This window comes from Notechis scutatus, chromosome 4, assembly GCF_049901735.1.
Source record: "Notechis scutatus isolate UNSWTSFEM ecotype Mainland chromosome 4, rNotScu1.2, whole genome shotgun sequence".
NCBI lineage: Eukaryota > Metazoa > Chordata > Lepidosauria > Squamata > Elapidae > Notechis > Notechis scutatus.
Window position 1 is genome coordinate 26,321,021 of NC_142012.1, and position 17,989 is coordinate 26,339,009.

At 35.4% G+C, this 17,989-nt stretch overlaps 1 protein-coding gene across 7 annotated transcripts in view; it reads left to right on the plus strand.

Moving 5' to 3' along the window:
- The window catches only part of ANK2 (ankyrin 2), a 279,598-nt gene that overhangs the window by 210,099 nt on the left and 51,510 nt on the right, over positions 1-17,989 (plus strand). For 5 of the 7 annotated variants that reach the window (XM_087962977.1, XM_087962978.1, XM_087962976.1 and 2 more), the window contains 5 exons: positions 552-624; positions 6,694-6,838; positions 13,114-13,216; positions 13,677-13,780; positions 16,269-16,310. In XM_087962977.1, the coding sequence (XP_087819103.1) occupies positions 552-624; positions 6,694-6,838; positions 13,114-13,216; positions 13,677-13,780; positions 16,269-16,310 (467 nt within the window). Of the gene's footprint in view, positions 1-551; positions 625-6,693; positions 6,839-13,113; positions 13,217-13,676; positions 13,781-16,268; positions 16,311-17,909; positions 17,946-17,989 lie in introns of all 7 variants that reach the window. The other 2 variants (XM_087962973.1, XM_087962979.1) reach the window with 1 other exon arrangement.

The window sequence follows — 17,989 nt, forward strand, 5'->3', positions numbered from 1 at the left end:
CATGATCCATGTGCTTGGCAGTGACAAGACTCTTGATATTTGTAGAGAAGCAGAAAAATATAAAGGAGGAACAGTTTTAAGTAGAACAGACTTTTAAGGTTCACAAATATCTTTAACATTGTGTTTAAACTTACTGTATCTTAGGGAATAGGTATTCAAATGGAGGGACATTTTTTATAAATATGTTTATAATATTTATATTTATATATTTTTATAAAAATATCTTGCTGTGTAACTTTTTTAAAAAACATTCAAACAATTAAATTAATTCTTTAAAAAAAGAAATTTCAGTTCTTAAGATGAAGTCCAAAGAGTTGCTGTTTAGGAAAAGAATTTACTGTGACATGAAAATGTCATATTTGAACAAGTTTACTGCTAACTTAAATATCTCTTTAGTGTGGCTTTATGCATAGGCAGCTGAGTATCTGAAAATCAGGCATCTCACCAATTAATACTTTTGTTAAAAAAAGAATTGAATTTAAACACAATCTTCTTTTTTGTAATCATCTAGACAAAGATAGAGAGAAACAAATGACCTCTCTTTTTTACAGACTGTCACCGAAAAGCACAAGCTCAATGTACCTGAGACTATGACTGAAATTTTGGATGTTTCTGATGAGGAAGGTGAGTTCATTATGAACCACTTGGTTTCTTTATGTATGTATTTATAAAATGTATTTATTGCTTTCATCATGGGTAGTTGTTAAAGTTGTAGAAAAGTTAAAAGTACTTAAATCTTACTGAAAATAGAAATATAAATTGAAATATGTACCAAACTTACTAATATATATATAATATATGTCTTCTTAAGTTTTCGCAGGTACTTACATGTATGGTATTCAGCTTTCTTCGGGTATTTTCCCACATCATTATAGTTGTGCTTTTAAAGTTGTAGCAAGGTTTCGGAAGAATCTCATCTGCCATCTCACAGACGAACACAATACAGAAGCCTGATGATAATATTTTTATATATATATTCAGCTGTAGACATGTTTTTTATTAAGTAAAATATCTGTGACATTTTGAATAGTCTGGGCCATAGTAGTAGCACCCATAATGACAATAATTGGCTTTAAAGTGGCCGGCACAAATAGGCAAACAAAACTCCTCCACATTTCTGTGTTTACAAAATGTTTTGTTGCCATTTGGAAGCCAGTTACTATTGTTTCAGATGTCCCTGGGCTATGGCATGCAAAATTGGAAAAAAAGACAATACTGATTCAGAGGTACTAACAATTATCAATTATAGGAAAATCAATTATCCCAATGCCATTTTCCTTAGTGTAAACTGCCTGCAAGCATACACACATTATTGTTTTTTTTTTTATAAAAGTTTTATTGATTTTAACAACAAACCCAACAAAAACACACCCCCCCCCCCCCCCCCCCCCCCCCCCCCCCCCCCCCCCCCCTAAAACATAACCCCCCCCCCCCCCAACCTTAATGTGTTCTCAAAATGGATCGTATAGCTTATGTACGTCATGATTTTCAAATGAAGCATATTACAGGTCATCCCAGGGGTGGGATTCTACAGGTTCGCACCTATTTGCTAGAACCGGTTGTTAACATTCTAAGCAGTTCGGAGAACCGGTTGTTAGAAGAAATTACTGGCCTAATCCTGTAAGGAAGGCAGGAAGGAAACATTCTGGTGTTGCTTACAGAAACTGCCTCTCCGTTAACCCTTATTACATTCTTGGCAGGACTAGACTTCCTGTCTCAGGAACTTCTCTGGAGTTTTTTTCCCCTCCTTTGCTGGTACTTGGCTTGTGTGGAGTGACCATTCAAGGTTACAATGGCACTGAAAAAAGTGACTTATAACCATTTTTCACACTTACGACTGTTGTAGCATCCCCTCAGTCATGCGAGCCAGGCGAAGAGTGCGTGCCTCGATGTGAGTGATATTGAGTTGGCCACACCCAGCCAATAACATGACCACCAAGCCATGTCCACCCAGTCACATGACCACCAAGCCACGCCCACCACCTAAGCCACGCCCATAGAACCGGTTGTTAAAAATTTTGAATCCCACCCCTGGGTCATCCTCATTTAGCAACTGTCTCAAACATGACTTTTTGAAATTATGAAGCTAACGGTAATGTAACTTTGTGGACATTGCCTGTATTTAAGCCCTTCAGGGTGTCTGTTTTTCAGTCATGTGTTCACTGTTAGAGTCAGTATTATATCACAGTGTTGTCCTGTCTCTGATGTGTTGCTTGTCCTGTTCCTGAGCTGCTTTTGTCAGCAGTGTGGCACATCCCTCAGTGTGCTAATTGCAAGTAACAAAGTCACTTCAGTGACCTTAATTGGTTGGCTAGAAATTTCTGCTTGCAGCTGCTGCCTAAAACTGACAAGATCTGACAATTTCACACTGAAGGCTTTTGATTGCTGAAATAAAATCATAAGTATAGCATGGAGAAATAATTTCATTTAACAATTGCTTTGCTTAATGACAGAGTCACTGGAAGCAATTGTGGTCACTAAATGAGGATTACCTATAATGTAACTTTGTTCCTTATACATTCCTTTGTAAACAATTTCCCCTAAAATTAATGTATGTATTATGCAGCTTTAAAACATTCTGATTATGACCATTCCACTGATGAGGAAGCCTTTAGTGATGCAGGTACCGTGGAAACAACTGTTGGAGAATAAAAAAAATATTTTTAATCTAGCTTAAATGATTTCCTTGTTTAAAAATAGATTTGAGCACCTAACACTTAGACATTAAATTTGATTGTGCATCTGTGCATGTTCTCCAAATGGAGAAAAAGAGCTTAAACTATTACTAATATGAATTTGAGTTATCATTTTGGGAATGTCTTACAATGTTAATTAAAAGTTTAATAATCCTATAATTTCAAATGTTATTAATTTAAAATAAAATGAGACACCGTAACATTTCTTATACATCAGCATTTTGTAAGCAGTTCAGTATTATTTGATTAATATAGAAGAATGAAGTTATGAGACAAGCCTGTCATTAAGAAGAAAGTTGACTTAATAAATATTGTCACATTTGAAGTAGGAAATCGCCCATCATAGTTGCTATGCTTTACACAATTCTGCAATCCATAGCACATATGCTACTGTATAATATGCAAAACACAGCTTTATATATATAATTTGCATCAACTTATTTCAGTAACTTGGTGGATTTTATGATTGAATGTATGTTTGTACATGGCCAAAACATTTATTTTTTTTATTTATTGTAAACATGTTTTACATCTTAAACCCCATAAGCTGTCATTATGAATCCAGAATGATGCTAAAAGTAAGGAACGAAGAGAGAAATATCCACCAGCAGTCACCATCTTTTGATGCACAGCATGTACTTACGCACATAAAAAAAGGTTTTGATCCTATGATCCAATTCACCTTTTTTAAATCAAGGATGCTGAGGCTTCTGCTAAAAAAAATGTCCATCTCTGTGTTAGAAAGTTGAAAAGACAGAAAAATGGAAGAATTTAATGTAGTATTAGGAGTGTGTAGCTCCTGGAGACTCTTAATTTGAGGGTGAATGTTCGTTCTCCAGGGTTGGTTTCCAAATGTTTCATTACCAGGCTAGGTAACGTAAGAGTGTAGTGGATGTCAGTGTCAGTGTTCTTCTGTTTATAAGGGCTTCAGGTGTGGGTGTGTCAAGTGAGGGTCTTATGATGGGCAGGTAATGCCCAAATCATTACACACAACACAACCAACCGCCATGCAAAAACTAACTGTACCATGCACAAAAGGGGTGTTGGAAATGACAGCCAGAATTCTCCAACACCTAATAATAGGAATAGCCCACAAACCCACAGCCACACTTCAGCAGGCATTATCCAGAACCAAACACAAGAGAGAGAAGGATGAAAGAAACAATGTAATCTACAAAATCAACTGTAACCATTGCAACCAAGTTTGCATGGGACAAACTTCACACCAGTTAAAAACCAGGACCCATGAACACCAGCTGGCAGTCAAATGCCATGATCCCAAGTCCTCAATCTCTACTCACACTGATACCAAACACCACCAGTTTGATTGGAGCAACAAAAATCATCGGCCATGCTACCACCTGCCATGTTTGTGAGTTCATCAAAGCCCGGCACTCCACAAGCAATTCCGTCAACAGACACATTGACCTACAACCATCCTATGGACCACTCAGAATCCAAATCAATCACACAGCTAACCAGAGAAAGCACCAACTCTCAACCAACCCATGCAACCTCTCACCAACAGTTCACCTCCCAGTGACCCTGACCTGATGTAACTCCCCATCACAAGTCTCTCACTGATGACTCCCAACTGACCCATCACAAGACCCTCACTTGACCCATCCACACCTGAAGCTCTTATAAACAGAAGAACATTGACACTGACATCCCTTAAACTCCGCTGAAGATGTTACTTAGCCTGGTAATGAAATCAGGGGCGGGATTCTACAGGTTCAGATAACAGATAATAGATAATCAGAGTTGGAAGGGACCTTGTAGGTCATCCAAGCGGGAGACCCTATACCATTTCTGACAAATGGCAGTCCAATCTCTTCTTGAAAGTCTCAAGGGATGGCGCTCCCACAACTTCCGAGGACAAGCTGTTCATTGGTTGATTGTTCTCACTGTCAGAAAGTTTTTCCTTATTTCCAGGTTAAATCTCTCCTTGTTCAGTTTTGCACCTATTCAGTAGAACTGGTTGTTAACATTCTAAGCATTTTTCACACTTACGACTGTTGCAGCATCCCCACAGTCATGAGAGGCCAGGTGAGGAGATGCGTGCCTCAATGTGAGTGATATTGAGTTGGCCATGCCCAGCCAGTCACATGACCACCAAGCCATGCCCACCAACTAAGCCACGCCCACAGAACTGGTTGTTAAAAAATGTGAATCCCACCCCTGAATGAAATGTTCACAAACAACCCACAAGCTTGGAGAACAAACCTTCACCCTCCTCCTAAATCTAATCTACATATATTCACCACTATTGAAGACTTAATTTGATAGATTTGGCATTAAAGCAGGTAAACTATTCACACTATTGAGATTTTCAGAAAAATAGTTTTAAAATTCTAGAGTTATCACATGTAAAGTATTAGAATATGCAATGCATTTATTTAATATAGACAGTTCCTAAATTTATTACTTTTCAAAAGATTCACATGGACATTTGTAGCTGTGGCATTTGACAGCCCCACTTCTCATCATGAAGTAAAAGCAGATGTTGGTGTTTTTATTTTCCTAGCTTCCTGATGTGCTTTCAGAGTTATACTTGACTAACAAGATATGATGTTCATCTGCAATTACTTAACTCCTAATTCTTTGAGTCTTTAACCAGACAACATGACTCTTTAAAGCAGCGGGGTAATATTTTCAAAACTTTGACCTGAGTAGTAACCATGGTTACAAAATGAAGAACAACACTATAAAAAGACTGAAAGTAGATACCCAAATCCAGAGCTACGGCTTTCTGTAATGTTTCCAATAAAGAAATCTCTTCACTGTCTTTAAGGTAATGCCCTACTTAGCTGTTAATTAATATCAGTTACTTGATGGGCAAGAAGATAATATGATTATCACATCAATCCAGGGATGTTGATGAGTTGACAGTGAGACTATTTTAATTTCCCCAAAAATGCATGTAATATATATGTTAGGAATGTAAGTCACCTAACAGTTGGGTTACACTGCTAGGAAATGTGAAAATATTTCACAGAACCCAAGCTTTCTCTCTGGGACAGGCCACAGTGCAGTTATACACATGGTGCTCTTCATAATTCCAGGATCAGTGTCAGTGACATTTGAATTCAAATAATCAGATAGCAAGTCATGGGAAAGACTACTGCCTGTGATCTTGGATAACCACTATTAAAACAGATAATACAAAGCCAATTGTGTGTTTATTATTGTGGCATTTATTACGGTGTTTTTAACTGTTAGCTGCTCAGAGTTCTCAAAATGAGATGGATAGATGAAATCAACCTATCAATAAATAAACAAACATATAGGGATTCGTCTATAGCCTGAATTAGTTTTTCTTCAAATCAGTCTACATTTCTGATATAAATTTTATTTGCCTAGAATGTTCATATCTGTCCATTCTGCATTCCTACATTAGTCTTGAAATTCTTATACATAATATAAAACAAACATTGATTTAAATAGTTCATTCAGATAATTTTTGTAACTAATAAAGCAATGGTTAAGATTTACATTTCCTACACAACAAATATCTTCCTAAAAAAAAAAAAAAACAGATTTTCAGAGAATGAGTCAAGGCAGAGAGTTCTACCAGGAAGACAAAAGAATGATATGGCAATAATGATTGAGTTACAGTATTATAACGTTATATGCCATATTTCAGTCATTATTGTCATATCATTTTTGATTTATAGATTTATAGAGACACAACATTCCCTTTTCTTATATTGAAAATATTCAGAGATTTTTCCAGAATCCCAGAAGTAAAACTCAGGGAATTAGTCCTACTAATACTATTCACTCTGGCACAAGACGAATGATTATATGTGATTTGTAGAGATCTTATATTAATTTAATCCTATGAAACTGACTAGAGTTTCCTTAAGATATATTAACTCTTTGTGCTTGCTGTGCTTTAAGAGTGACAGTAACCATGTCTGTTTTATGTGTCTCATTCAAATTCTAAAAGAATTCTATTGATGACTGGTTTTGGGAATTTGTGTATTGAATGAAGGTGATGACACAATGACAGGAGATGGGGGAGAATATCTGAGACCTGAAGATTTGAAGGAACTAGGTGATGATTCCTTACCTAGTAGCCAGTTCTTAGATGGCATGAACTATCTGAGATACAGCCTGGAAGGAGGCCACTCTGACAGGTACCACTTTATGAACAATACAGGAATTTTCCTACTGCAATTATCTGTATTATTTTTTTCTGAGCAGCCACTCAAAACGCAGATGATTATTAGGGAGGAAATAGATCTGTTTTATTTCTTAAAAGGCGTGAGGAAAAAAATATTCAGGAGATACTTAAACGAAATATGCTTCATTAAGAAGAAAAATAAACTCTGCCGGAAAAGATGTTAGCAGTAACAATTGTAAAAGTCTATTTGTTCTTTTATAAGTTTCTGAGAGCTCTGCTTTTTAGGTATTCAGTTATAAAAGAGCATTTTGCACCATAGAACAAAAGAAACATCTAAGGAGTACAATGTGTAATGCAGTTCTTGCATTGTAAATTTAGAAAATGTATTTGTCTTTTGCATTAGTAACATATGGTTAAATACAGATCTCTTAAAACAAAGTGGTATAGGGATTTTAATTTCAGAACTCTGTAATGACACAGTATAAAAACAGGCTAGTTTCTTCTTTATGTGTCAGTAGATTCTTTAATTTAAGAATTTAGACAATGCAATTATCAAAAATATTCAGAACAGAGGACTTTAAAATAAAATTCCATCCTTTATTATTAAAAATGAAAGTACAACATTGACTTTGTTGTATAAATAAAAACAGACTCATAAATGAAGATGCAGTTGTGCAACCAGAAAAACATTTATAATAATTACATACATGTTTAATAAGTTCTAATAAGTTCTGTTGGAGTAAATGTATAACATCTACCTACTATTGTATAAAAAAAGATGAGAATAACATGAATAATAAACATTCATCTTGTCAGCCTTCCTTCACATCAAGGAACAAAATTACATCAAAACAAATCATGTTTGTAGGTATTTAAATGATGCTCCAGGTTGGAGAAGACTAGAAAAAAAATAACTACTTAGGACAACTATTTTAAATACTTTTTAGGCAGTTATTACGGTAGTTAAAATTAGCTTTCCAGTGAAACACAGTGATTGTGTGGAGACAGACAATATACAAAAGAGCCTTGTGAGTTTCGCAAAAGATGCAGCTAGTTTAACCATTCTGAAATTGTTTATGCTACTGCATATTGTGAAGGATCTCGTTCAAATGTTTTGTACAGCCCAAATATATTTATCTAAGCACTTTCACAGGCTTGTATATACAATACAATATACAATCCTTTAATTTCCAGCCAAGATTGGCTTCCCACAATTTTATATTAGTCCTAGACAATCTATGACCCATTGTATCATTGTATCAGAAATACTTCCTTACCTAAACTTACCTAAGTGAGAACAGGTAGGTTAAAAAATAACCCAGTGGAAGCTGGGGTGACTTCTGATTTCCTGTCAGCTTCCCCATTGACTTTTCTTGTGGGATGTTGCCAGGGACTATGGAAAATGATGATTATGTGGCTATGATAATCGTTTTCCAAATTTCAATCCAATAGAGGATAATTGTAGCTCAGGATTGAAATAAGGGGTCCTTGATACTCTGAGCTTGATTGTTGTTGTTTTTTGCAGACAATTCATTACCAAACTACATTATAAATGCTAATACAAAGGTTTGCTCTTATTTTATATTCTAATGACTCGAGCCACTAGAATGTAAAATGAGGGCAAACTGCACTCTCTACTAACATTGATGATGTTACCTAGTTTGGTAATGAAGCACCTGCAAGAGAACAACCAAGCTTAGAAAGCCTCAAGACCTCCTCAAATATCAATCCTACAACTGTAATGGCCCCCAGATTTTAGATGCACTCTTTAAGTTGCACATTTGAGGTTTAAAAATTGTTTCCCTATAATGCATTGTTTCATGCTATTGAAGGTTACAGACCAAATTTTTTTAATAGATATGGATATGTAGCCTATACATGACAAATGACCTTGCTTTCAAAATGGATCATCACTACAGAAAACAAAGCTTGTTCTCAATGCCACTTGATTTCTGCTGTGGGATATTTCAAACTTACCATCCATCTACACCAGGGTTGTCAAACTCGATTTCATTGAGGGTCATATCAGGGCTGTGTTTGACCTTGGGGGACAGGGATGGGAGTCCATGTGGCCAGCTCACTATTGTGTTGGGGGTGCCTGTAGGCCCAGTTACCATGCCAACAAACATGGGCTCCCAAGTTCCATTTTTGGCTATGACGGCCTCCTGCAATCCTCTGCCAGTGAAAACGGAGCTTGGGAGGGCTGCATGCAATCCTCCTGACCTCCGTTTTTGCTGGCAGAAGCACCACAAGCCAGTCCTTTACTGTTTTGAGGGTGGACTGGTGGGCTGGATCTGTCTCCCAAGCCTTGAGTTTGACACCCCTCATCTATACAACCACATTTCAAGAACTGTTTTGTTTTATTCATTAGAATCTCAGAGGACCTTTAAAAGTGTTCCATGTTTTTTTTATTTCTATTTTCCTTCCTTTTTATGCTTTCAATAGTACTATGCCCAGGTAGGTATTATGAGGCCTAGAAGCAATGCTTTCTGTTCTTCTTTAAGGCATCCATCTTTTCCCCCCAAATCCATTTTGCAAGCTTGCCAAGGAAAAGCTTTTTAGAGTTTGTAAAGTTTACAGGACAACTAAAATCTGTTCTGACTACAGTTAGGAATTAGCTCAACCAAAGTTTTATCACACTCCGTAATGACATCTAGAAAAGTGCTAATTAAAAATCAGCTTTAGAAAATGCCACAATGTGAATGCTTATTACTACTAGCTAAATTTCTTCTTACAGCGGGAAGTGATGGGTACTATACTACGATACTGCTCTTTCTGGCCATTTTCTGTTCTGATATACCGTATTTGCCGGCGTATAAGACGACTGGGCGTATAAGACGACCCCCCAACATTTCCACTCAAAATATAGAGTTTGTTATATACTCGCCGTATAAGACTACCCCCTCTTCCACACACCTTCCACTTTTGCACTTTTTTTTTTTTGACGCACTTTTCTGCTTTGGACAATTTTGAAATGAGCTAATCCAATTTTGAACCAAGAATATGCAAATAGCTATGGAGTTTAGAAATGAGTTTTAAAAATATTTTTCATTGCTTACCATTAAGCGTAAAATATGTTGTAAATAAAATGAGAACACAGGAAACGTTCTCTTCTCAATACAGCTGATCTCTCTCTCTCTCTCTCTCTCTCTCTCTCTCTCTCTCTCTCTCTCTCTCTCTCTCTCTCACACACACACACACACACACACACACACACACACACCAAAACCCGGACACTGAAAAGGCTGCCAAGGAACAGTATATTCAATGCCTTCTCTTTAATCAAGAAACAAGGAATTCCTTAGAATCTTTTTTTTCCCCAAGTGGCCCTCTTTAAAAAAAAAATGGAGGTAACACTTTCATTCAAAAAGTCTTCCAGTATCTGGAGTCGCTCAGACATATTGAAGTGAGGCAGGAGAGTAAGTGAAATTTGAAATGATCCAGCTACCGTTTTCTTCCCCTCCCGCCCGAAGGCCATTATCTCCACGTCAAAACGAACGAGGGAGGCAAAGAAGCCAAACACGCTAAAAAGGATCTCTTTATTTTCCTACACAAGGTCACACCTACTTTTCCGCATTCAAAGGACAACCTCTCCTCACCACCACACACACACACACACACCCCAATACCCGCAAACAATGTTCTGGGCATTAATCACCATTGCTACATTAACCTGGTAAATTTATACCCTGCCTCCCCAGTGTTGCTTTGACGGCTGGATTTCACACAGCGGGCGCCGCTCGCTCTCTTCTCCGCTCTCCCACCGTTCGCACATGTTGGAAGCACCGTAAAACCTGATAATCCACCCGGGGCCCCCATCCTTAACCTACAGCCGCCCGCATGCAAAACCTGCGTGCAAAAAGAAAAAAAAGAAAAGAAAAGTACGCCGCACGTGAGGATCTTGAATCCTCTCCTCCCACACCGCTAAGGAAGGAAGAGGGGGAAAGGTTGTGCAGCGCGTGGCGAGTGACACCCGCCACACACACACACACACACACACACACACACACACACCACCCCCCCAGCCTCCTCCCGGCTGCAACTCAAGCTCGAAGTGGGAGTCGGAGTCCTCCCGGCGTATAAGACGCCCCCCACTTGGAGGCATGTTTTTCAGGGCAAAAAGTCGTCTTATACGCCGGCAAATACGGTAGTTATTTTTATTTTTCTTAATTAAATGAAGTGTATCAGAAAATAATAGAATAAATTGCTCTGTGTACGATGTAATAGGAATGAATTCTTTGGGAAAACATTGATGACTGCAGAAAAAAAAGTCCTTGCATCAGAGCAGGAGTAAATTATGTTCTTTTTTTTGTGCTGCTTCAAAGCTGAAAAATCCAGCTTTGAAAAATATTGATAAAGTAATAGTGGGTTTTGAAGCAGATAAAATAATAGAATGAAGATTAAATTTATCTTAATATGACAATAGTACATTCTTGATTTTGTATCTAAAGAAGAAGGCACTTTCATTTTTTCTACAAATTCATCACAAATTTCTACTATTTTTGTAGTGGCAAAATCCCTATTTTATACTAAGAATCCTGTATTTAATTACATTTCCCATATTATAATATGTATTGAACAGATAATGTGGGCTTTGTTTTACTACTACTAGAATTAGTCAAATGCTGTGCCCAAAAACTCATAATTTTAGTTTTATAAAGTCCTTATGTGTGAATGCTTGTTACTTATACATCATTAAATGAGAAGTAATGGATTTGGGCTATTAAATCTTTTGCCAATTGTTTATGTCACTGCTTCTGGTATTTAGAGAAGTATAAAAGTATAAAAATGGACCAGAATTTGCTTATTTAAAGGGTAAATATTATTACAGGCAATTTAACTACCCAAGTTTTATACATTTAGGAACAATAATCAGATATGGTTCATATCTTTTATTTTAAAGAACAGCAGAAAGTCATGGGGACTCTTTAACTGTATTAGGATCATAGCATGGGACAGAAAAAAACAATCCTTTCTCCCTATGATTTCTGACTGGAATTAGCCACAGTAATGTAATAAGCCACACTATTACTCCTGTTTAATCTCCTTTTGTTACAAAATAATATTTCAGAGAAAAAATGATGAAGACAAGAGAATAGTTACCCTTTGCATTGGCTCTAGTCAGATTGTTATGTAACTTGCCATTCTAAACTTATTTAGCTGGCTTTATTACATAAGGAAAAATTTGGTTCATGTTAGCAGCCATTTCCCATATGCTATCCAATATGCTGGAGTGAGAGATGAGAAAAGAAAAAAGAAAACTTGGTTCCATGAACATGAATTGTGTTCTGTTGTCTCTGAAATCAATCCACTTCTTAAAATATAGTTCTGACTAGTTTCATTCAATCAAAATGAGAAGGATGATCATACATATTACTGGCTGCAGAGTTGGCCAACTGATGCAGTATAAGAAATATTAAAATAGAAGCATTATACGTATTTTCTGCAATTTATGCGATATTTTATTAGTCCTGAATAACCTGTATAGTTCAGCATGATGAAGTAGTAAATTGTATTGCTTAGGTAATATTTTAATGCTTATCAGTATTTGTAACCCTAAGTTTTTAATGATTCCAGGGAATTAGAAAAATGAAAATCATCATCTGGCAATTACTCCTGTTCAAAAATGTCAAAATGAATATCTGAAATATATATTTTATAATTATGTGGAAATCATAGAGGCCTTAATATATTTGTAGCTTGGTTTTGACAAAACTTAGGGAAATTAGTCTCAGACTTTAGTTGTGTGTAAGTCACTTTTTTTTTTGCTTTGCATCTCTCATTGCTTCAGCAAATGGTTTCTATAGTTTTGTTTGTGTGTGAGAGATAAGTAATGATTGTGATTGCAAACTTTTAAATGCTGTTGGCATATAAAAGAAGAATCTTGCACTGTAGTAACAGCAGTTGGCTGGCCATTTTCTATGTACCTTCCAGGGGATTCTGTCTGTTTTTCTTCTAGAAAAATTACCTCATGTTTGAAAGACAAATAATGGATTTTTCTGTCAGAAAAAAAAGAACATGTAGGACTGATTAGTCACACAGCATGCACGATGTATTCGTAAGCAGAAAATTGAACATGTTGTAATTCTGTTCATGTGCATTGGAACGGAAAATCCAGAAGCATAACAAACTCCAAGGAATAATGGAGGTATATTAAAATAATTTCCCCTGGAAGTTACACTATTTGCTAACAGCATGCTTTTTTCACCCCTGTGCTTTTGCTCATAATCCTACCTGCACTACTGCATCACAACTGCTGAAAATGTTGCCCAAATACCAATCTACCAGCCTGCGATCCTTCAGTTCAGACAGGTCCCGTACACTGAGCCATACCTCGTACTTGAGGGACAGCACTATGATTGATGACACCGTCATTATCCCAAGTCACCAGGTAAGATGTCTCATATTATTTTGCAGATTTAATCAATATATAGTTTTATAGTAATCCTTGTTCTGCAGAAAGGGATTTGAAAAGGAGTATTAGAATAAGATTAGATAGGAAATAATAGAATACTAGAATATTAAAAACAAATTTACATTAAAATTGATACTTTTAAAAATATTTTATCAAGAGAGTCTAAAAGAGGACTTTTCTGAAGGCTTCAGTCTTATATACATTTATTTAGGAGTAAATTGCATTTGGTTCCTTCTAAATAGACATGAAGGGTATTGCATTGCAACCCTAAGGTTATTGTAATCACTCAGTACAATTTATGTTTTTCCTACTACTCTATCTCATGAGTTTTTAATAATTTAAAATAATATATATATTATTCAAATGTAGAAACATTTTAATGGGTTGATTAGAGACAATGCAAAGAAGGAAAAAACATATTTCTCTGCTCTTCCAGATAGCTGCATTAACTAAAGAAGGTGAAAGAAATTCATATCGTTTAAGTTGGAGTCCTGATAATTTAGACAACATAACTCTTTCTGCTAGCCCTATTCATTCTGGGTAAGTAATCTGTTCAAATTTTTTATTCAGACGTATTTTTAAATTAATTTATTTCATTAATGAAAAATAATAATAGTCTTAATTTTCAACCATATTTTGAATTTCAGCCATGTTTGTCATGACATCTTCGTTAAAAATGTTGAAAAGCCGTTCTTGATTATTGTAATGGCTTTATGGTTACAAAACATTATTTCTTATTATCGTCCCATTTAAATCTATTTGAAATGGATTTAAAATTTTAATTTGAACATACATTAGCAGACATCAAACTTCTAAATATTTTTATTAATTTCTGAAATCATGTGGTATTGTTATTGTGGCAATTTATGTTTCACAACCTATAGAATATTAGATAATGAAAACATTTGGAGTTAAATTGTCAATAGGAATGGTACAGTTTTATGCTAGCTTATAAATGGTATCCAGTTTTCTGGCTCTTTTGTTGTAATACTTGTGGATGTTGTATTAATTATTCTGCCAGAATAATTTTTAAATTTAAATTTCAACACAGAAAGTACCATGAAACAATTCTTTAAGATAGGAGTTCTCAACCCCCGGGCTATGGTCTGGTAGTGGCCCTCAGCTCGTTTGGAACTGTGCAAGCGGTGTGCAAGCCTGTGCAGCTCCATTTGTGCAAGTGGTGGGCATTTGCAGTTGCATGGATAGCTCCATTTGCGCAAGCGGCAGGTATTCATGGTCACACGCAAAGCTTCATTTGTGTGAGCAGAGGGCACACCCACCCACCTCTTGCTCAAATGGAGCTGCGTGCATGAGCTTGCATGCCTGCTGCTTCCGCTGAACCATTCCCTCTCTGCAACTCGCCAATCCACAAAGCCAGAAAGATTAGAGATCCCTCCTTTAAGACATCTTCATGCAAAAAAACAATAAACTAAACTCAGTGGACTTGTATGACACAGGTTCCATCCTCTGAATATCTAGAAGCACCCTACCTGTGATAAACATTTCAGATATAAGCTTTAATTTGACAGGAAAGTTATACCAATTAGCTTCATCTGTAGGACCCATATTGTGCATGGTGGCATTGCGTAGATGTAGACAGGTCTCATGATAAGGTGAAGGATCAATGAAGCAAGATGAATAGAAACAAAAAAGGATAAGGTTAAAATGTATGGTTCTAATTCAGCAGCTATTAAAAGTTCTTGAAACCAAACCAACTTTTTTCACTTCAGCTGATAAAATAACTTTATAACTTATATCCGTGTGGAGGTGAAATTCTCTCTAATGAAGTGAAAATGAAACCCGTTCTTACTGGGTTTTAGTATAAGTATCACAATGCTAACTTTTAGAATGAGTATTTAAACAAAAAAAGTTAAAAGATATATTTTAAGCTAAAGTTTTTTAAAATAAAAATAAAAAACATTTTTATGAATAGTGTGTGATAAAACATCAAATTTAATGATAAGTTTTCACCATATATTGGAGGTGAGAGATTGTGAGAAGCAAATATCCTCATGGCCTTTTAAACAAACTTGTAAGAAATCTTCAGATTGCAACTATTTGGAGAAAAAAATCATTTACATTGTTTATATTACCAATTCCAGGTTGATGTCTTGCACATTTTGTTAACAGGTGCACCCTTATAATCAATTTAGACAAATGCCTGCTTTGAAATGACTGACAGCAAAACTTAGGGGCAAAAGCACTACTGACTTATGCTGAATGTGAATGGTTTCTTGGTTTTCTCTCAGGGCAGCATGACAGTAGCCAGCTTTTCGACTAGCCAGTATTTTCTATGCATATTTAGTGTTAACATACTGGAAAAGATATATGGAGAATATTTTGAAGGATATGAAATAGGAAATATGAATACAAATTCAATGTATTGAACTGATTTATTTATTCAATTAAAAATTCAATGCTGTCTTTAGTTACTTCTGTGGGAGAAGAACATTTTCTAAGTATTTAAGCAGCATTCACATAGTATATTTTATATTTAGAAAAAATACTGAATCAAAGAAATCTTATATTCACGTATATTAAAATTCATCATTAAAATGTAGGCAATTAGTATATTATAGATAGACTGGGATTGCTTCTACAGTATTGTCTTCCACTTTTTGGAATGGTAGTCTATAGTTTATAACAAACTGTTTAAGCCTGGGCTTTGTCCATGCAATCTGTCCATATACATGGAAAAATATGCACAGTCTCTATTACACAGATATTCCTGGTCAGTTCTTTCTTGCAAGAGGATTCTGAGCTGAGAGGTCCTAATTCAACATAGATAACATATATATACGGATCTATAGCGGTTATTATAATAGTAAATTTCAAATAGTGTATACTTTTTTGAATATATTTAGTTGTAGAAAAATTAGCCCACAAATTTTTTTATTAGAGAATTTTCTGATTTTAATTAGGTTTTTTTGTCTTACTTTTTTTTCCTTCTTCTCCTTTTTTTTGGGTGGGAGATATATGGAGGGACCAGTACTTAAAATTGACAAATAATTAGAGTTGTTATTCTTAGCTGCCTGTCTTCCAAAAAGGATATTGGATCATTGCTAACAAGGTAAATGCTATTTCTTGCTTTCAGCTAATATAGTATCTTCACAAAGATTGATAAGAAACAGGACCTAGCAGCTAGAAACCAGGCTTTATAAAAAAAAATTAAATCAAACAAATTTACAAAGTGGTAATATATTTATAAAGTTTCTGAAACGTTTTTTAAAAGTTAGTCTTGTCAGATAAGTGAACAAAGTATACATGACATATTTGTTAATTTTAGATCAGTACCATGGAAGAAAGAAATGAAAATTTGCTGCACTTTTCTACAAACAAGAAAAACATGTGTTGCAATAAATCTAGATTGAAAATGGTCCAGGAAATAGTGACAGCATTTGAGCTAAACATTTATGGAAAAAAACACTTGGAAACTAAATGCAAAATATTTTCAGATTATCATAACCGGAAAAGGAACTGATATGAGTAATTAAATAATATTAGTGAGTAGATTTTGGTGTGGGGGGGAATTAAAAAGGGATGTAAAAGTGAAGGTATTTTTTTTAAATCCACTTTCACTAATATCCATAAGTTGAGAAGTTGCAAGCATATATAGTTACCTAGAGGTAGCTTTAATTAAACTTAATTGATTAATTAATTAATTGAACTTAATTAAACTTTGAATTTTTAGCAGATACAGATAGAATTGTGTTATAAGTTATCTGTGTAGTCAGTGTTAAGGTCTTTGTAATTTGCTGCTGCAATATTATGTTTTGTTCTTTTTTATAATTTGTTTTTTTTTTAAATGCAGAACAATTTAGTAAAACACATCATGCTTAATTAAAACATTGTTGGCTTATCATATGGATGCAAATGATTATTGTTCAGCTGTATAATGGTGATATCATAAAAGCTGTATAACTATATACATACATACATAAATACATGCATGCATGCATGCCAGCAAAGTGGACTGAAACATGTCCACAATAAATACAGGTAGTCCTGGATTTATGACCACATTTGAGCCCAAAATTTCTGTTGCTAAGTGAGACATTTCTTAAGTGAGTTTTGTCCCATTTTACACCTTTGCTTGCCACAGTTGTTAAGTGAATCACTGCAGATGTTAAATTAGTAACACGGTTATTAAATGAATCTGGCTTCCTCATTGACTTTGCTTGTCAAAAGGTTGCAAATGGAGTTCATATGAATCACCCCAGAACACTGCAACTGTCATAAGTATGAGTCAATTGACAAGTATCTGAATTTTGATCACATTACCACGGAGATACTGCAATGGTTGTGTGAAAAATGGTCACGTCACTTTTTTCAGGGCTATTATAACTGAACAGTCACTAAATGAACTGTTGTAAGTCAAGGACTACCTGTATGGCTAGCCAGCATATTCTTGACATCTGTTGACTTCCTAGAACATTAATAGGGAATGTTCCACATATGAAAGTCCTTTTAGATGATTTTAGGGCAAGACTACCATTTAAAAGAGGTTACAAAGGAATATATCTTCCATCTTAGCTACCGCGTATACTCTTCATACTGTATGTTTAACGTTTTCATCTTTTCCATTTGTAGATAGATATCTTTTCTGATTTTATTTCATTTGTTCATTCATTCTTTTTTGTTTTTTGCTAAATTATCTCTTCTGTTGCAGCCACTCCTCTCCATATTTTGACCATGAAAACAGCAGGTGAACTTCTATATAATTTCATGTTAATGCTAACTTCCTTTTCC